We start from the raw sequence: 22,061 nt of genomic DNA on the forward strand, positions 1-22,061 counted from the left end.
GCATATTCAAAATTAATTGGAAACAATTTTAGTGTCGCCATCAAAAAGATGCTAGTCATACAATTTCCATATATGGGAATTGTTTGATAAGCATTTTTATCACCAGATTGCTTTATTAGAATCAAACAGCCGCAGAAATCAGTTCATATCTTTTTTCATCCTTTTTGCGAAGTTGTAAAAATCATATGACAAGCATTTTCGCACACACTTGATGTATGGATTTTTATGATAAGCATTTTCGATGCATGGAAGTGAATCCCGGCGAAAATTCGTCAAAAAACAAAGAGTAAACACAGTTTCTAATCAGACCAAAAACACTGCGTAGAAGTTTCTGACACAAAGTCGTGCTGGATTATGGTAAATCGTGGGTACCAGCAGGCATAGATCAAAAAAAGTGTAGGCACTGGACAGGTTTATGGTAAATGCTCATCAGAAGTTGCTATTGCTCACATCAGTTTTTTGTGAATGTTAAAAAAGCCAAAAAAAAATCTGAACTTAATAAAATTTTAGTACTTTCAGATAAACAAGAACCAAATAAAAAAAACTGAGGATTGAAATCATATATTTCAACTCTGACTTTACCTTATAGATAATTATTATAATATTGTTTTGATGCCATAGTTGATTGAATTATTCCAATTTGTGAATTTGTGAACTGATATATAGAGCGTGTATTCAATAACCTCCGGGTTATTTTAACCAATTTACATATTTGGCGAGGGAAACGAGCGGTTGGCTTCGTTGTGCTGCGACGAAGGGCCGAATTTATGTTATTAGAAAACTCACTTCCGTTGAAGCTGAGATCTTTAAACTTAATTTAGTAGCCTTCCTTAGAGGCAACCCTTCTCTTAATTTAAATCGAAAAATTTCTCCCAAAAGAGTGGCCGTCAAGCATTCCTGCCCTCTTCACGGTCGTGATGACTATTGTGATTTCTGCTGTTCGCAGAGGATTTATGAAAAGTTATACAGGCTGTCTAAGCATAGTTGGTTTCTCTTATTCCGCCACATTCCAGACTGAGTTAATTTTTTGAGCGAAGATATTGTTTTGCGACTACACATCTTTCTTTTGCATCTAGATTTTTCATGAGATACCAGCTCTTGCAGCCGAGGTGAACCTGATGCTGTGGTGAACCTTTAGCTAGAGGTCAAGTGAGAGCTCGTCTTCACACATAATCAATGCCGTAGCAGCGGATCGAATACACAATCCGACGATCTGAACGTCAACGCCGCACCACTATGTTAATTGCGTGTATTCTTTCGGGTATCTAAGGGAAGCTCCAAGCATCCGCGCACCTATCATCCTGCGCCGCTCAGAAAAATTCTTACTAAAATTTTATATTTTTACTATTAAATGTTAACGCAATAACGCGTTAACAACAATTTAGGCATTTAAGTTTTGTGGAACAATTAGATGATGTTTCTTTTTTATATATATTTCAATCAGACCAATTGAAGTATGGATCGATTCAATTTGCTGAGAAGCGGAGCAACAACAAATTTATAATTTTGAGCAAAATTTGAAAATATTAATAAAAAGTTTATGCAATAGAACTTTCTGCAATACATTTTATGAACAGAATTTATCGGATGTCAGTTCTTGGTCTTTGTTTGCTCTGGGATATCTGCTTATTTCTGCCCAAATCCACAATATCCGCCTTGTTCATTAGGTTGATAGAACTTCGTACTTCCTTTTGCCAAGCATAAATTGGATATCAGATTCTGAAGAAAAAAAACGTTCATATGCAATAATAATTGAAAAAGCTGCGGTCCGCAAAAGCCAAAAATCAAAGTTAACAAACTTAATGCCTTGGTTTGTTTAAGCTTGGGGCATTTTTGCCCGAGTTTAATTGTGCCTTGTGGTTTTTGAATTGTTTGGCATCTGTAATTTAAAGAAAGATTATAGAAACGTAAGATTATAGTAACACAACATTTGAATACTGGTTTGAATGCAAAGTAGAAGGTTGAGCTCTCTAAATTGAGCCCTCGGCTATAAGGAGGTGACTGCAACTCACTTTCCTGTTCTGGACAGTGTTGTCGAGTTATTAGCTGCAAACATTCCGCGTGGAGAAGTGTTTGCGTATGGTGATCTGGATGAGTGATCCGGTTGGTGTTGGGATTGGACTCTGTGGTGAAGATGAGAATATGGTGAGTCATCATATTCATCCTGATGATGTGCTCCCTCCAACTCGTCCCCTTCGTCATCCCCCTCCCCCTCCCCTTCCCCATCTTCTCCTGCCAGAGGGGGACTAATGGGGGTCTGCTGTTGCATCACTCTCTCGTCTGCATCAGTGGTGTCTATGTGGTCAAATGGGTAGCTGCCACTTGGGCTGAATGTGTACATTAAGCCGTTTGGGTCATTCACAGGTCCCCCCTTTCTGGGCGTGGTCAGCATGAAGGGCGGGTATTCTCCGACTGAGGAGCCTCCGTTGCTTCCATCAGAAAGCTTGCCTGCAGTAAAAAAACGACCAAGTCAAATATGGACATTTAAGAGATTCCCATTCAGCACTACAAGGTGCAATGAAAATGACCAGCAACTAGTGTCTATTTTAGAAAATCATACCTTCAATCATCAAATGGCATTAGCAGTTTCATGTTTTCCACCATTCAGTTTTTATTCAGCAGCACACTAGAAACTGCAAACGAATACTTGCAATATAATCAATCAATTAGCAAACGCTTGCAATTATCAAGTGATTAAAATTAGTTAAAAAACTTTGTACTTTTTGAACAAATAGTTGGCTTCATATCAATTATATAGGAACAATTTGAATAGGTGATTAACTTGCAGCGTGTACCTTACCCACATTAGCTGACAATGAAACCAAATGCGAATCAAACGATTTCCATATTTGCATAAACAATGATCATACAAATCCCAAACAATTTCATAAGTACAAAAAATTAAAAGAATGACCTATCGTTAGCTACTTTATTTATATCGCAATGATACGGTTTTTCGATAAAATAAGAAAAACACGGTTATATTTTTCTTTTTCACCTTTTTGGTTGTAATCGTAATGAAAAATTTGTTACAATGATTTTGGTTCTTCAAAACCCTTGAGTCAATGAGTCATTCAAGATCTCGATGATGTTCGTATATCAAGGCGAAACCCTGACGATTCCAACTGCAATTTACCGCTATTTAAACTTTTTGACGCGTGTTAAAAGGACACAAAATTGTCCTTTGGTTTAATTAAACCAAATTGCGCAAATTAGCAATGATCACAGCTTTTATTTTTTATTTTATTTGAGCTCCGAGCAGCAATATCTTTCAGAGGATATAAAAAACTTACGTCAAAAATGGTTAGTGAAAAACCAGCCAAAAGTATCGATAACAATGTGCACACGAAATGATGAAACACCAACTTTTCCTAAATTTTCGTGTCAAATTACCAACAAGTTTTAAAAATTGCCATTTTGTAAAAGAATTTTCAAGCGATTTTCAAATAACTATCAAAAAACCTCAGGACAAGAAAGCAAGAATGTCTATTGTTCCGTCTTTTGAAGAAGGCGTATAATATTTTGGCTTGATGCAGATTTTTTTTGTTCTGTCTTTTTTCGACTCTTTATTTTTAAATTTATTTAACGCACCTTCGGTGCTTCGAAATTTTTCGACAACTCTTGAAAAACCGCATATATTGGAAACAACATCTGCAAACTTTTAGTGTACTCTGACTGCACCCAATTACAGGGTTGGTAATTTCGAACTTTTAAATTTAACTTAATGGGCCTCCCGAGAAATTTGGAGGCCATATTTGCAACCACTGAGAGTCACCCAACTATAGTGTTAGGAATCCAAAAGTTTGTGAATTTTTTTACACCTAAGTGTCCCGAAAAAAAAATTGAAAAAAAAACTCCTTATCTCGGAAACTAAAAGGATTTGAGCATTCATATTAAAAGGAAGGATTTGAGACGCCTGGGTGTACGCTGATAATAAGGTTGTATCTTCATCAAATTAGTAGTTTCAAATTTTTTGAATTTCGTTGTAGATAAGTTCGAGAATTTTTGAAAAAATCACAAAACGTCACATCTCGGAAACTAAAAGCTTTTGAGCAGTCTCATTTAGCAATCGCATGTGGCAAGATTTGTAACTCTTTAGAGTACCCTGACAACACCGAACTATAGCGTTGGGAATTTCAAATTTTGAAAAATAACTAATTTACACTTTGTAAACATTTTGAAAAAATCACAAAAAACGTCGTCTTGAAAACTACAAACAATTGAGCAGTCATATTTGGAGGCAAGAGTCGCAATTCTTGAGAGTACTCTGACAGGACCTAACTACAGCGTTGGGAATTTCAGATTTCTAAAGAATAATAATAAATTAAATTTTCTGAAAATTTTTGAAAAAATCACAAAAACGTCATATCGCGAAAACTACAAACAATTGAGCTGTCATACTTGGAGGCAAGATTCGCAGTCTTTGAGAGTACTCTGACAGGACCTAAATACAGTGTTGGGAATTTCAGATTTTGTGATAAAAATTAAAATAAGTTTTCTGAAATTTTTTTAAAAATCATAAAAAACATCATATCTCGAAAACTACAAGGATTTGAACTGTCATATTTGGGGGCAAGATTCGCAATCTTTGAGATTACTTTGACAGGACCCAACTACAGGGTTGGGAGTTTCAGATTTTTAAAACATAATAATATTTTAAGTTTTCTGAAAATTTTTGAAAAAGTCACAAAAAACGTCATATCTCGAAAACTACAAGGATTTGAACAGTCAAATTTGGAGGAAAGATTTGTAACTCCTTAGAGTACTCTGACAGCACCCAACTACAGGGCTGGGAACTTCAAGTTTTTTAAATTATTTTGTTATTTGAAATTTTTGAAAACTTTCGAAAAAATCTCAAAAATCGTCTATCTCGTTAACTAAAATGATTCGGGCATTCAAAATTGGAGGCCAAATTCGAAACCCCTAATTCGATATTCGGTTGCTTAATTTAAACTCGTTAAAATAACTACTAAAATCAAATTGGAAAACCGAAAAAAATTCTTAAAAATTGCAATATACGATATAGCTTAAACATGCAAAAATAATACGTTGAAAAAGCTTAAACATGGCGCGATATAGAAGCCCGCATTTAAATATATAATAGAAATAGGTTTAATTTTTTTATATATCTGAAAGATAATGTTGTCCTGAAATCGAATGCAGAAAAAAGATATTATACCTGTAATCATTTTTAAAAAAAAATTAAGGGCGTTTGAAAATTGCTGATTGGCCTATTTTGAATAATTAACGCGCAAAAAGTTGCTTTGTGTAACACGCGTAAGCGGCAAGTTATTGCGATCTAAATTGATTTGGAACGCAAGCCATTCAGATTTGTATTTTTGTTCCGATTTTCGAAGAAAACGGATTATTTATGCTCGGTGTGGGTTTTTGTTTGTTATGTCAATTTTCGCCGATCGAAATAATAGTCTTCAACAATTTTTTTAACCCCTTGAAGATATCACCTTCTTGAGTTTAAATTTAAAGATATTTTCCTCCGATTATTTTTTGTGAAGTTCTGGGGCTTTGAAAATTGCTTTATTGGAGAGCTTATTTATATTGCTGAGAGTGTAACGCGAACTATTTATGCGTGGCAAACTATCCCGCAAAAGAAAATCAAATTGAAATCAATTGATTCTAGCTAATCGATCGTATTAATGTTGTCTTAAAATTTCAACTAAAACATTTAACACTTTGGTATTGACCAAAATTTATAGGTTTTTTCTATATTTTAGCCGAAAAATTATTTGATGTGAAGTGAAGGACAGTCGGAACATTCAGGGCTTTACTCTGATATATGAAAAGTCTTGTTGAGATTTATATTTGTTTTCTACAATCCCAATCGGCTATCGCAAGCAAATGTTGTAAAAAGTCTTGTGATGTGTTTTATGCAAAAGCCAATCAGATTTTTTTTGTAGGGACTTTCAAATGAAGTTCAAAAATTTTGAAATTTTTTTAGATTGCACATTTTTATTTTGCGGGCTCTCCAAAAAGGTAATAAAAACTGATAAATATGCCGTAATTTTTTGTCAGCGATAAATGAAAACGAAAACAAAGGAAAGAATTATTTCTAAAAAACAGCAACGGATGTAGTTAAACTAAGACAAGGGTTCCACCATTGCTCTCCAAGACAGTAATATGAGTTATTACGTTTCATTAGTATCCATTTGAATACTTCTGATTGCTTACGACTCGATTTCTGCAAAAACAGTGGTGGGTTCTTGTTCAACCCATTAATATGCTACAGAAAGTTTTGATCACTCTTTGCTTGAATCTCATCGTCTGCGCACAAATCGAAAATAGCTTCAATCTCATTTACTGAAAATTTTCAACCCCCGGAACACTAGCCACTAGCCGCCCCACTCCTCTATCCTCACTTCTGGTTACCAAGTTTTTCCAAAATTTTACCACTTGTTACTGTTTACAACAACCATTTGTGGTTCAACAACCATAAATAGTTTCAAAAGACGCCTTCGGAATTAAATAAAACTTATATTGAAATGGATGCAAAGAAAAAAAATATTTGCAAGCATCCAACATTTTAGAAAACGTTTATTTTTCTGACTTTTGTAACTTGCTGCTGACGCGTGTTACAAGAACGCAACTTATTGCGCGCGTTAATAATTCAAAATCGACCAAACAGCAATTTTCAAACTCTATAATTGTGTTAAAATGATTACGGTTAGCATTTTTTCTTAATTTTTGTTTGAAAACAATATCTTTCAGAAAAAAACATTGTGATAGAAGTCTAAAGAGTCAAACTAAACAAAGCAAAAAAACTGCACGATTTTTACAAAAGTCAGAAAAATAGGCGATTCTTTTGACTTTGTTTAAATTTTTTAATTCTGTCTTTTTTGACTCTTTAGATTTCTATCACAATATTTATTTTTTTTCTGAAATATATTGTTTTGAAACAAAAATTCAGAAAAAAATATTAACTGTAATCATTTTAACACAATTATAGAGTTTGAATATTGCTGTTTAGTCGATTTTCAATTATTAACGCGCAATAAGTTGCGCTCTTGTAACACGCGTCAGCGGCAAGTTATCGCGTTTCAAATTAAGTTGGCTCAACTCATTTGGTCTGATTATTAAAAGACAAGAAGCTTAATACAACCGTTTATTGGTTACATCAGTGAGTAGAGGATCAACTGATAAGAAAAAGAGAAAAAATAAATAAGTTTATTAATTTTCCAACCAAAAAAAACTTAATTGGCCTTAAAGCCGAGTTGGATCATTCAAAGTTTCGCCTTGATTTAACAGCAGTCTTGTTCGAACACAATTTCATAATGCAATCTTTTTTATTGATATCCCCAATACATCAGTAGGTCAGAGTATCGATTCTTTGACACGCTATAAAAGCGTCAAAAATGATGTTTCGGTAAATCAGTAAACAGAATATTTCAAAGTTTTTAAAATAAAATGCTACAAAAGGCGGATAAATTATTCATTGTTTTTTTTATCGAATTCTAAAAATAGTTAAGAGAAGATACACGTTTTAGTAAAAATTGTTGAGCCAAAACAGCCAAAAAGCAAGCAATAATTTTCAAAACACTTCAAAAAACACATGAAAAGGTATACCAGAGTATTCAGTTTCAGTACAGTGAACAATTTCAGTAAGATATCTTATTTGTTATTGCAAAAAATGATTCACATCAAAAAACTTTTTTTTGAAATTTTTCTTTATGAAAAAAGTAGCAGCCAAAAAAAGCGCGGCAAATAATTAGAAAAGAAAGCATTGAACTTGTTAAGATTAACAGTGTGTTATAGTTCGCCTAATCAATTTTAACAAAAATTAAGACGTATAAAATTCCAATTCAAGACCTAAGGTGACTCAATAGTTTAGTACACTTAAACCTTATGATCTTTTTTTTAAATGAAGTGAATCAGTTTTTTTGTACAATTTATCACTTACAATTTTTCGTGTTATTTTGCATTTTGCATTTCGGTGTTAACTTTCAAATTCATCAAATTGTGTACAGTCATTTTTTACTCTTGGGTATATTTTTGCTTTTTCCAATCCCAACTGGCTATTGCCAGCAAATGTTGTAAAAAATCGGATAATGTGTTGTATCCATAAGCCGATAAATGTTTTTTGGTGGGATTTTCAAAGAAAGTTCGACAATTTGTCTAATTTTTTGAACGTTGGGACAATTTTGTTTTCCAAGCTCTCCAACAATACCATAAAACAAAAAGGTAGGAATTGCCGTAATTTTTTTTCAGCAAAAAATGAAATTGAAAACACAGGAACTAATTAATTCCAGAAATCAGAATCAAATGAGGTTAAATAAAGACCAGGGTTCCATTTATTGCTATCCAAAGCTGTTAAATGAGTTAATATGTTTGATTAGCTCAAAATTGAACATTTTTATATTATTTAGGATCCGAGTTCTGAAAAGCTAGTGGTAGCTTTTTGTTCACCCGACTAATTTGCTCCAGAAGAACTGGCCAAAACAGATTTCATCATATAAGCAATTATTTTCAAAACGCTATGAGAAACAAACGAAAATGCATACCAGAATTGCCAGTTGCTGCGCAGTTAACTATCCCCGTAAGATATCTTATTTGTTATTGCAAAAAATTATTCACTTATCAAATTGAGTTTGTTTTATTGTGTTTTCTTTGTGAATAAATTTGCAGCCAATAAAAGCGCGGATAATAAAAATTTAAAAATCATGCTATTCATTTGTTGTGATTAACAATTTGAATTATTGTCAAATAATATTTTTACAAATTCTAAGACTTATAAGCCTCCAATTTAAGAGCTTAATTAACTCAATAGTTTATTACGCGCCTTATAAGCCTCCAATTCAAGACCTTAAGTAACTCAATAGTTTATTACGCGTAGACCCTATGAGCTTTCTTTGAGAAAAAAAATAAGGAGAACCAATTTTTTTGTACAATTGTTCACGTACATTTTTTCTTGATAGTTTCCATTTTGCATTTCAGTGTTCAATTTCAAGCTCATCGTGATGTGTGTAATCATATTTTTCCTCTAGGATTTATGTTTATTTTCTCCAATCCCAATCGGCTATCGCAAGCAAAACTTGCAAGATGTCGAGTGATTTGTCTTAACCAGGAGCAGATCAGATTTTTCTCCAAGGATTTTCAAAAAAAGTTTGAAAATTTTGTCAATTTTTTGTTAGTCAGACAATTTTATTTTCCGAGCTGTCCAAAAATACCTTAAAAAAATAGGTCAAAAATTTTTCTCAGCGGTAAATGAAAAGGAAAACAGGAAAGAATTGTTTTCAGAAATCAGAACCAGATGAGGTTAAATAAAGACAAGCGTTCCATTCAATGCTCTCAAAGACAGGTAAATGAGTTATTATGTCTGATTAGTTCACTTCTGGTTGCTTACGACTCGAATTCTGGAAAGCCAGTGGTGGCTTCTTGTTCACCCGATTAATATGCTCCAGAAGATCTGGATCACTCTGTGTTTGAATCTCAGCGTCTGCGCACAAATCGAAAATTGATTCATTCACATGTATCGAAACCTTTCAACCCCAGGAGCACTAGCGACACCTCAATTCTGGTTACCAAGTCTTTCGAAAGGTTTGCCCATTTTTACTGTTTAAGACATTCATTTTTGGTTTAAAAATCCTGTAAAACTAAATTTGAGGGAGAGGTCAACATCAGGGGCGGATCTAGGATTTTCTCGATGGGGGGTCGGATTTTCAGAAAAGTTTCGAAAATTTGGATGATCTTTTTACTTGGGTCGACCAAATTGAATTTCTGAGGTCTCCCAAATCAGTAAAAAAAAAACCTTATATTGACCAAATTTTCTGCACCCCAGGCATTTTAAAAGATGCATTTTAAAAGATGCGTTTTAGAAGATGCGTTAAAAGATGCCTTTGGTTGGTGAAAGGTTCGATTTCCTGAAAAGAAAAAAAGTGCGCCCCCCCCCCCCCGTCCATAAATCCGCTACTGGTCTTCATCCTTCAAGAACTGCTCAAAAATGTAATTTTTATCCATTTTTTCATTAACTTGTCCGGAATGCACTTTTTTTGGGCCAGCTCCAAGAATCAAACTGAGTGACATAAGAGTCGACAAAATTTTCATAAAATTTCGCGAAAACTAGAGTTGCGTTGTCTTCGTAAAGGTAGTGCCCTACTCGACACGCTAGTTCGATGAGTGAAAGGCGAATACCTATGCTCTTACATATATCAGTGATGGTTAGTGTTTGTTAGCTGCAAAACAGTTCTTTCACTTCACCTGTTTGTTTTTTAGGTGGCACAGGGGTCTTCGGATGCTGATTTTCGAATTCAAGTACAGGACGATACGTGTTGGCTGCAACACAACAAACCACATCATTTATTTTCCTGAATAAATAGGTGAGAAAAGAAAAAAGACAAATCACTCTGGTTCTTTCTATTTTTCAAAAACTATGTCCAGAAAAAAATTGTACAACGTTTCATTAGCAACGTATTATGTTTTTGTTTTCAGACAAAGAAATTGCGCCAAAAAAATCAAGAATTTACGATTGAGAGAAAAATTGCTTGAAATGATACACTTGTGATGATACAAAACTGATAAACTGTTTATCAATTTTGTATCATCACAAGTGTATCATTTCAAGCAACTTTTCTACTAAATTTATCTTTTGAAGGTTTGAAAGCTACGATGCCTTAAGTATGGGGTGATTAAAAAGATCCGATTGAATCGATTATCAGTTTTTGATTCATTACAGATTTTTTTCTGTAGACAGGCTATAGCTCATGAAGTTTTTGAGACGCACTCATTTCAAACATTTCTGTGTTGAAATTTTGGTATGAAACTTAATTTTAGTCAATGCTATGCAGAAAAAATGGATGGCCACACTGGAGACTCATGAAAAAAATGGATAAAAGATTTAAAAGTAACACTTGCGACAGCAAGTGTCTTGTAATCGAAAACTAGGCTTTTTCCCGTAAGCAACTTTTACAAAAATGTAAGAAATTGAACTTGCTTTGTCAGTGAATATTGATAACTTTTGTTTAGTCTGGTGCAAATCCCGCGCCGGGACTAGTTGATTTTCCAGAAAACAGGAAATTGACGTTCGTTCCAAACACACTTCGTGCGTCTCCTTGTGTTTTTTCAACATAGTTGGCAAGTCACTGCTTTTGATATTTCTGTTGCTCTAAGAAAATTTCATTGTACTTAGTACTTGACTTAGTATAATCTCCTCTCGTTTCTTTGTTTTTTTTTTACCTAAAAGCCTTACGCGGCCTAAAAATTTTCCTCTCATTTTTATTGGCTTCTCAACTTATTTTGTGTCATTTGAATGGAAAAGCTTTTAATAACTCAGGTTGGTTGTTTTGCATATACTCAAAGTTTCAAAAAAAGATTGACAACATTTTTCGGACATTTAAAGCTCATTTAGTTCTAGTGGTTGTCTTTCTCAGCTCTTTCAAAAAAATTGAGTTCTTCATTTTTCCGAAAAACCTTCATTCTTCTTTCAAGTTGGTCACCCTAGTTTTTTTTCAAATTGAAGTTTTGTTCATTAGTTTGCATTGCTCGGCTTGTGTTGGATCACAACTGATGCAAAACTTTGCTTTGCCTCTGTGTTAAAATTAGTTGCAAAGTATTATAGTAATTTTTCTTTTGACAAAATGTAAAAACAGAAGGGACGGAAGAACTTAAAAAAGGAGGTTAATTGAATAAATCAAATAACCGCAGAAAGTAAATGCTTGCAGGTTAACTAATTTACATGGTGTATATTTCATTGGCAACATGTTCTCTTTCTACTGGTATACTTCTTGCACAAAATAAAGTGCAAGATAAGACCATTGTTTAAAGTTACATCTTTTTTCTGCTACTTGCAGAGAGTAAAGTTCAAAATAAAACCATTGTGAGAAGTTGCATCATTATTACGCTCGAAACTACAAGAAAAACTCAGCTTAGTAGCGTAATACAAATACAAAAATATCGTTAAATTAGAATGTTTTTAGAAAAAAAACTTCGGACACGTCATTTGCACCTTGTATATAATTGTCTGAAATTTCTTACGTTTCCGTTTTTTGATTTTTTGGGATCAGTCAGCTTAGGGTAAATTTTCTAGTCTGTTGAAATTGTTGAAAACTTTTAAGAGCTCTATATGTATTTCGTTTTTTTTTTTCCTATTTCAGTTCCACAGTAAAAAGAAGGTTGCATACACAATTTACGGTTTCGAGTAACAATACAATTCGAGTTAAAATTACGAGTTGTGATAGTTTCTGCTGAGTATTGTAACAGTTTACGAGCATATACTTCAAAAACGGTGCACGTTTTCGATTGTTGGAACAAACTGTCAGTGGAAAACCTAATTGGTTTTTTTGTAAGTTTTTGCAGTAAAATAAATATTTGTTTCTGCAACATTTTTAAAACGCAACCATAAACATTTAAACAATACTCTAAAATCGGTTTACTGTAGCAATTAGACTTTTTAAGTCTTTGAGATTGATTTAAACTTTGTTTGGTAAAATCTTGGAAATCCTACCATTTAGAAATTTTGTTGCACACAGTTGACACGTGGTATTGAAAATTCAATCGATTATCTATATGTAAAATTAAATATTTTAACCAATCCACATCCGTTATTGTGTATCCATCAATTACAACTTTGTTTTTTAAGCAATTTGCATTGAATTTCAAAAAATAAGTTTTCGAAATTTTCAGGCTCACACGATTGACTTTTAACCAAGTGGAGACTTGTGAAAGCACTTCGTTCATTAAAATTTTTGGGTCCTATTCTGAAAAAACAGTTACACAGCTATTATCAGCATTCAAACCCACAGATGCATGTGGTGCCAAAAAACAACTCACCTTATTATTAATGTATCATATGAAAAGTAGAGGACCCAAAATTGAACCCTGCGGAACCCCTAACGATATATGTGAAGTTTTAGAATTTTTTTTTCCAATGGCAACGAAATGTTTACGTTTACTGAGATAAGAATTAATTAGGTCGCCAATAAGTCCCCTGATACCCATACAGTTAAGCTTATATACCAGTATTTTGTGAATACCAATATTTGTGATTTTGAGCACCCTTCCGCATTTAAGCAAATGGAGCCATAGGCGTTTAATCGAATTTTTTTTCACAAACAAAATTTGTAATTATACAAATTACAAAGTTTTTAATTAAATCAAAAATTGTTTAAACCAAAATAAAACCCTTGCCTTGGAAAAAACGGTAAAAATTGTGCCAGATAATTTGAATATCAATTAAAAAAAAGAAAAGTTTTTGAAAAAAAAAACTTCCTCGAATGATCTCCGCCTAGTTACAACCTAACCTGAATGATGTTGGCTTTAATTATTTCTCAATGATATTGCTTACATCAAAGGTCTGCTCGCGAAGGTTATCATTTCTTTTAACTCAAGTGTTCTTTGAACGAATTTATTCATTGGGAAAAGGTCTAGTATCCGGTTGGAACGCCCCTGTAGTTCGCAAAAGTACTCATTATATTTCATTACATTACTCTATATCGGAGTACATTAGTTTTTAAAAAATCAAATGACAAACGGCAAAAATCTCATCAGTTTAGAAAAAACAAGAAAAAACTAATCAGTTTAAAGGTCCTTGAATTTCAAGAATCTTTTATGCTTAGCTTAGCGCTTATTCTGTAAAACTAAAGCAAATTAAAAACATGTGTCATTTTGCCTTTCTTTTAGCGAGTGCATCTGAGCTGAAATTAAGAGATCTAAAGTGAAAATTATGACCGAACAATTGCCCGTTATCTCCCTACCCACTACTGTTTAAGATGAGATGTCGTTTTCAAATCTTCGGGGCCTTCACTCTATCCTACCCCAAAACGGCAGAAAAAACTACAAAATCAAATTTTTATCTGGCAATGTTTTGTGGTCAGAAAGTTGTCTGCTAGTTGCAACAGGATGCTCTTTGTTAGCTAGTTGTGTTCTATAATAGCTATCAGTTTTTTATAAATGTCAATCACACAAATACGAGATACTGTTAAGTAGCCAATATTAATCGACCAGCTGTCTGTCTCGATAAATGGCTAAGTTTAAGTGAAAAAGTATTCAGGCTCACTAAAATTAAATGGTCATTGTTAACTACTGCTGTTTGACAAGGGCCAGTAATTTCAGCCGGGATGCATCATTAATGCATCAAAGATCAAGATTTAATCAATTTAATAACAATGGAATCAGTAAGACACAAATTTACCTGTTCTTAATTGAGCGTTTAGGATGTCTAAGAAAGTCAACAACATCAAGATTATGATAAAAAATGAGTCATTAAGATTCTAGCAAGAAGCTTAACATAGCAGAACTCCTGGCGTGTCTTCAATAATGCGAACGTGGAAACCTCATGACTGAAGTTATAGTACCTTTGGAGTTACAGTAGCTAAATAGTTCTTCCAGGAAAACAAAAGATGACTTACACCAGTCTAGTGTGCTGTAGCTCCTGGTGTTGGCAGGAGAGGGTGGAGGGATCCTCATCACAGTCCGCGAAGGCATCGATGCTGAAAAACAAGAGCTGAATCATTCCACGGGTGTTCTGAGTAGTAGGAGCAGATTAAATCGAAAAGCAACTCATGAATATAACGTACCATAGCCATCGGCGCTTCTGGATGCCAAACGCTCTTCTTTCACTGAAACAGTTATAAGCTAACGGCGATTGTCCACTTATAAAATGCATCATGTCGAGGTAAACCAATTTAGTCGCGCAAAATCCCTAAAAAGTTAATCAATAAGTGAAATATATCTTTTAAAGGGGGTAAGAGGTCCTGAGTGTAACATTAGAGAAGCCTAAATTGAGTTTTGAAACGATGTGCTCATGACACATGTAACATCATTTACCTTAATGCTTCATGGTGATATCGTGCTAAATTCTCACTTTCACTCCCTCTTTCAGTCTTATCCTCATGTTTCGCTTACTTGAACTTAACCCTCATTTAACTTGATTTTAACCCTAAAACAACTCAACAAGGCAAAAGAACTACGACTCGCATACATGGGAGCAATTTCTGTTCACTTTAGTTTTTCAAGAAAAGCTGTGGGCCAAAAATTAGGGCACGTAGAATTCCAGTTAGTTTCAAGGTCGTAGACAAAAAGCCAAAACATTGGAAAGTAGTTTTAAAAATTAAAATAAAAAATTTTGAGCTCCAAATTTTTAGTTACAGAAATAACTTAATAGATTCTTAAGAAAACCTAAATTTCGATAATGATAAGTTTTAATTTCAAGCTTGAGTTAAAAGTTTCACGTTTTACATTTCAAGCTTCAAGTTTCAAAGTTTCAAATTTAACACCACGCGTTCAGGGTCAAGTTAAAAGTCTCTAAGCGCAAGGTTTGAATTTGTGGGTGAAAATAAGAAGACTCATGTTTATGTGAAAGGATTGAGCTCATGTTTGGGTTTAGAGCCGAGGCTTAGGTTTTTAAAAATCAAGTTTGTATGTTCAGCTCGAAAACTCAAGTATACACTTTGCGTTCAACCATATTTTTAAATTTTTATTTTCAAATTTTAAGATTTAGTTTCAGCGCTCAAAAATCAAGCTTAAGCTCAATAAACGAAGTTACGGGTTCATTCAATTTTTGAGTTTAAGGTTCAAGTCAGTGGTTCAGTTTTCAAAATTCCTATTTTGGGTTCAAGTTTCAGGCTAGTTTTTCAATTTTCAGTCTTTATAACTCTATTTTTCAAATTAGATTTGAAGGATATACGTTTCAAGGTTATACATTGTAAGCTCAATTTTCACTTTGCAGATTTAAGTTTTAATTAATTGGCAGGTTTAAATTTTAATCTAGGTAAAATTCTGGACCATAAGCTGCAGTTTTGCATCTCAAAGTTTTGCGTTTCAAGTTTTGGGCTTCAGATTCCAGGTTTGAAGATTCCACGGGAAAAAACGTTTAACTCTACTTCCACGCCTCGAGATTCATGTTTTTGGTATTGTTTTTCTGGTTTCAGCAGACAAAAAGCTAAAAATGAAGTTTTTAGTGAAAATCTGTTTGTGTTCATGATCTCATTTTCAAGTTCAAAATTCAAACGCAAATTCAAGTTCTGATTAAAAAATTCAGGTGTCAGGTTTCAGAATTTCTCAGAGTTTTTAGCAAGGTTCACAATTCTCATCGACATTTTGGAACTTTTATTTTTAAAGGCTGGAGCATTCCTGTTGATTGTTTAAATTCAAAAAAAGAGACAAATGCGAAAAATGTTGTCAAGAAAGAACAAAATTCAACAATAGTATTGGCTGTATAATATATACTGAAAAAAATTGAAATAGCACTTTTTAAGATCATCTGTAAAAACGAAAAACATTTTCGGAGATGAATGCAAACCTCAAAATTTTTGAATTCAAAACCCAAAAACGTAAAAACTATAATTCAGCAAATCAATAGTCCACATAACATAAAGTTATAGATGAATGAGTATTTAAACGCTGTTAACAAAAAAATAGCTTGGTCAGTCAACAGATATTAAGCCAGGTCCAGGGTGCTAATATGATGAAGATGAGGCGTGAAAAACAGCACTTTTTGGTTTTGATTTAGGAAGACCAGCCGCTCAATCAGTGGCGTGCGCAGAAATTTTTTTAGGGGGGGGGGCGGTTTTTCGACCTTTTTTGAATTTCCGAGTTCTCCGATAATATACTACACGGACCCTATTTTGTCAGAAAATTTCTGCGCCGTAGGCAAGTTTTATACAAAAGCAAGTAAAAAAAGCGTTTTTAGGCAATTTATTTGGAAAGTTTTGAACAAAAAAATAGCGTTTTTTTAGCGCACACTCCTCCCTGAAAATTATTCATTTTGGTTAGCAACAACTAGATGTCGTAAAATTATAACAAAGGGGACCCTTTCGAAAAATTTGGCAACCAGAATTGAGCGAAAAAACAGTCGCAAACCAACCCTTCCCCCCCCCGCCCACCCCTCGGCATGCTTCAGCGCTCAATTATACACGTGCAGGATTAGATTGGAATAAAAGGTGAGTTTATCACAAGTTTCACAGCTGAAACAGATAAATAAACAGTTTTTTTTAATCAAAAAAAGGTTGTCTAAATCTAGACCCCTGAAAGAAAAAAATATAGAAAAAAATATCCTCTTATAACGAATTGTTTCAAAATTAGGTAAGTTATCTTTGGGAGATTTGGTTCCAACTGAGGATTGAAAAAATATATATGATCAAGCACGGCGTCAATTTTTTAGAATCAGATTTAGAGATAAAGCTAAACAACAACCAAAAATTGCTATCATGGTCGACCTTAATTTGGCAAGCAATTTGGTCGACCTAAAAAAAGTCAAATTTTCAAAATATTTTGGAAATCCCCCCCACTCGAGAAATTACTAGATCCGCACCTGATTTGAAACAAACGCTTTCCTGAAAAGTCAGGAAATTCTTCTGCAGTAACAACAACCAGTAAAGTATTCTGCACAAAACAATTCCTTGGGAAATAACGGATGAGAAATAACGGTTCTGCAACCCAATTTTCCAAGAAACGGCGGAACAACGAGTTCTCATATAAACTTTAAAATTTATCAAGAAAAATGTAAGCTACCACCTTTAATCCTTAGAAAATTTAAATCGAACACAATTTTAACGAGACTGCTCGTATCATGGCAAAGCCCTTAGAATTCCAACTGCCTTTCAGGATCTATAGGATCCAACTTTTCAGGATCCAACTGTCTTTCAGGACGAATTTCTGATATTTTTTAAAATGAGCTCCACACGACATATAAAAACAAGGATATATATTTTACTGCTAGTTAAGTATCAATCATGACAAATAGCCTTCTTTAAACAATTTGGAACGATTTCTAATACGTATTAAGTCTGCGCTAACGCGTTAATAAAGCAAAATATAAAGAGTTTTAACGTCCCAAATTGGAATAAATGGTAATCTTTAAACCCCCGTAACTTTAGAAAAAAATCACATATGAAATATATATTTTTTTCAAATTGAGCTCAAGACATCACCTTTTGAAGGGTATAAAAAATCCCATCAGAATGTGCCAGTTAAAAAGCCCAAACTTGCCGGGCGAAAAGAAACAGCCCGAGCACAAATATTCCGTCATTTTCTTTGAAAATATTTGGACGAATAACGGAGAAACACTCATATCTAGAGTTAAATAAATCTTTAGATGCATGTTTTTCAGTCAAAGAGTGATGTAAATTCATTATCTAAGGCATTTCAGGAGTCCACAGGAATAAGATTTTTCAATCAAATAAATTCATACAATTCTAAACACTTGAGATATAATTTGAAAATTCTTCAGGAGTGTTCTTCAGAAGTATTCGTTTTTTGTAATTGCTTACACTATTTTTTGAAAAAAAATGAGGGATTTATTGTGCTCGGATGCTGTTTTTTCTTTAGATAAAATCCAATTTTTAAACTAGCTTTTTTGCTGAATTTTTGTATCATTCAAAAAATCTGGTCGTCCTTAGCTCAAACTTAAAAAGATATTTTACCCGCGATAATCATAAGATATTTTGACATAAGATATAGTCATAATCATAAGATATTTTGACTCTTCTTTCTAAAGTTATGAATGTTAAGAGATTGCAAATATGGCTAATTTGGGACAATTAACAATTCAGGAGTCCACAGGAATAAGATTTTTCAATCAAATAAATTCATACAATTCTAAACACTTGAGATATAATTTGAAAATTCTTCAGGAGTGTTCTTCAGAAGTATTCGTTTTTTGTAATTGCTTACACTATTTTTTGAAAAAAAATGAGGGATTTATTGTGCTCGGATGCTGTTTTTTCTTTAGATAAAATCCAATTTTTAAACTAGCTTTTTTGCTGAATTTTTGTTTCATTCAAAAAATCTGGTCGTCCTTAGCTCAAACTTAAAAAGATATTTTACCCGCGATAATCATAAGATATTTTGACATAAGATATAGTCATAATCATAAGATATTTTGACTCTTCTTTCTAAAGTTATGAATGTTAAGAGATTGCAAATATGGCTAATTTGGGACAATTAACATGCGATATATCTTTCGCTATTAATGCATGAGTGGATATTTGATCCGTCTTAAAAATCGTTCCCAACTGTTTGAAGCAGGCTGGCTGTCACGAAAGCTACGTTACTGGGAGCGAAATCTATGACTTTGTACTTCATATTTTGCAAAAACTCATCAGTTTTTAGAAAACAAACTGCTCTATAAAAATCACAAGGCAGTCGGAACATTTAAGACTAAAACTTCTGCCTGATACGAGCAATCTTGAAAATGTATACTTAGTGCTCCAAAATTGACAAAAAACGAGTGGGCATTTTAGAAAAGTGTTTATCACATCACATCAGCAAGAATAAACACCTAGAACAATTTATGAAAAACTGGTTTTACGCTATATGTTTAGTTTGAAAAAGTAAATTCAGTTAGACATGGTGAGAAAACTGCGCAATCAGGTTAGTATTTCTCAGAAAAGCGAAAATTGTCAAGTGCGCGAAAAACTATGGACCATTTTCAATATCAAGTTTTGAAATAAAGATCAGATTTCAACGGTTTAGACTAAAAACACTCAATTTGTTTTTGTAAAATGCTCATGGTTAGACGCTAAAAATCAATTCTTTATGATGTTTATGCTGTTTTTATTAAAAAAAAACATAAATTCTTAAAACATATATTTTCAGGACAGGAATAGATGTGGGCTAAACTCAGGTAGGAATTAGACATGACTAGATAACAGGGATACTTTGTCTTCAAGTGTACTAACGTGTAACGCACCTCAGGTGCTTCAATTTTTTGACAACCCATGAAAAATTGCATATTCTTAGAACATTTTTAAGAAAGAAAGACTTAACACAAGTCACCTCTCGGAAACTAAAAGCATTTGAGAAGTCGCATTTGGTCGCAAGATTTGCAGCCCCTGAGAGTATCCTCAAAGTACCCAACTGCAAGGTTGGGAAATTCATTTTTTTTTTGGAATTTTCAGAAATCTGAGATTTCTGGAAAAATTAAAATGAGAGTAATGACATCCCCCAACTACAGGCTTAGGAGTTACAAATTTTAAAGAAAATTTCAAATATAAATTCTGAATTTTTTTTGAAAAAATCACGAAAAATCTCACATCTGGAAAATTACAAAGATTTCAGCATTTTAGCAGTCATATTTAGAGGCAATATTCGCAACCTTTAATAGTACTCTGACAGCTCCGAACAGCAGGGATACGAATTTCGAATTTTGAAAAAAAAATTAAAATTAAGTTACCTGAAAATTTTCGAAAAATCACAAATAGCGTCATATCTCGGAAATTACAAAAATTTTAGCAGCCATACTCGGAGGCAAGATTCGCAATCTTTGAGAGTACACTGACAGTTCCCAACTACAGGCTGGAAAAATCAAATTTTATGAAAAACTGGATTTGAGTTTTCTGAAATTTTTTTTTAAGTCTGAGAAATTTTTAAAAAATCGAAAGAATAACCATTGCAAAATACAATATAGCTTAAACGTGAAAAAAACCCTCGATAAACATGCAAAGATATTGCGTTGAAAAATTTTAAATGTGGCAAGATAGTGAAGCCCGCCTTTAAATATATAAAAATAATAGATAGATGAATTCATTTTCATCTTTCTTTCTTTTCACAATTGATATGAAATTTTGAAGCTTTTTCATTTGTAATTCGATCAATAGTTTATTTTTGAATGAGTAAAACTTGCAGAAAAACTCGTTTTCGAAGCTCCACTCAGCGCTTCTTTGGCAATAGAAAAGAAAGTTTCTTGATAAATCTAAAATATCCTGCAAGAAAATTTCTTGAAAAATTGAAAACGTCCTGCAAAAAGTTAGAAAAAGTTTTTGATATTTTTTGAGAATTTTGTTTTGATTGTTTTTTGAAGAAAACGATAGTCAATTATGCTTTATTTACTAGCCTTCAGAGCTGTCTCTAAATCTTCTTATCGCATAAAAAAATATATATTATTTCATTCTGTGTTACCCGCACAGAAACCGACAATTGCTGCGAAGCAGGACCATGTTTTTCTTACTTTTCTTCTCGTTGCACTTGCGTCTGGATATGAAGAGGGCGGCTGCAGTGAGGAGGAGAGCACAGACTGCGATGACTACGAAGAATGATATGAGGACGGCGGAGGCCCTTGCTGACTCAACCTGCTGCTCACCCCCCAGTAGCCCCAGCATCACAGGGTCCGCTGAAACAAAAGCGACACACAGCGTCAATACTTTGATTAATAGTTCAGATTTTGCCATTTTAAATCGTTTTCTTGATTCTCTCTCTGGTCATGGTTGCTGCAGTTGTTCAAGAACAAGCTGTACCCAACGTAGGCTGCTTTTCTAGATAGAAAGGATTTATAAATTTCCAAATTGAATATTTAAAAGTAAAAAAATTTAGAGCCTAGATTTTGAAAATGTTCTGACCAAAAATTAGACAAGAAATAAGCTTTTTCTGATTACGAATAGCGTAGATTTTGAAAATTTCTGACCATAAATTGGATTAGAAATCAAGGACTTTTAGAAAATCCATGCTTTATTTAAACATTTCACAAAGAATTCCTGATCAGAATTTGGACATTACGTATTTATTGGCAGAATTAAAGAATTTCTTAGGTACGGGCAGGGGCGGATCTAGGATTTTTTCGAGGGGGGGCGGATTTTCAAAAAATTTTCGAAAATTTTGACGAACTTTTTTTTTTTTTAGGTCGACCAAATTGATTTTCCGAGCTCTTTTAAAGCAGTAAAAGGTCCCTGTTTTTGCCAAATTATGTGCGCCGCAGGCAAATTTTTGAAAAAATAGGTCAAAAAAGCCGTTTTTAGGCACTTTTTGAAAAATTTTGACAAAAAAATCGCGTTTTTTTTGACGCGCGCTCCTCCTCAAAGCTAGTATATATTGGCGCCAAAGGCGCCTTTAGAAAAATTTTAGGGTCGGTCGGCAAAAAATGGATTTCTTAAAAAGCACCAAAAGGGGGGACCCTTTGGGTCGGCAGGAGGTCGAATCCATGAGGGATGGAGCGTCCGCCCCCCCTAAATCCGCCCCTGGGTACGGGAATGTAACAGTTGTTCAATTGTAACAATTGGACAGTAATCATCGTGATCCTTATACGGTTTATGATTGTGTTTTAACTGCTCACATTTGCTAATCTTGTTATGAAAATCAGTATGAATTATGAAGCAATGCATGCAGAGGTTCTGTTTTGCAGC

The 22,061-nt window shown here is 33.6% G+C and overlaps 1 protein-coding gene across 5 annotated transcripts in view; it reads right to left on the reverse strand.

Annotated features, from left to right (window-relative positions):
* Positions 1–1,371: 1,371 nt before the first annotated feature.
* LOC134844376 (uncharacterized) overlaps positions 1,372–22,061 on the reverse strand; it is a 75,688-nt gene continuing 54,998 nt past the window's right edge. For 2 of the 5 annotated variants that reach the window (XM_063861030.1, XM_063861027.1), the window contains 7 exons: positions 20,894–21,055; positions 14,523–14,564; positions 14,355–14,435; positions 10,210–10,284; positions 9,356–9,448; positions 2,013–2,448; positions 1,372–1,719 (listed from right to left, as the gene is read on the reverse strand). In XM_063861030.1, coding sequence (XP_063717100.1) covers positions 1,713–1,719; positions 2,013–2,448; positions 9,356–9,448; positions 10,210–10,284; positions 14,355–14,435; positions 14,523–14,564; positions 20,894–21,055 — 896 coding nt within the window. In that variant the 3' untranslated portion in view covers positions 1,372–1,712. The other 3 variants (XM_063861028.1, XM_063861029.1, XM_063861031.1) reach the window with 3 other exon arrangements.

This window comes from Symsagittifera roscoffensis, chromosome 4 (assembly GCF_963678635.1).
Source record: "Symsagittifera roscoffensis chromosome 4, txSymRosc1.1, whole genome shotgun sequence".
Taxonomy (NCBI): Eukaryota; Metazoa; Xenacoelomorpha; order Acoela; family Convolutidae; genus Symsagittifera; species Symsagittifera roscoffensis.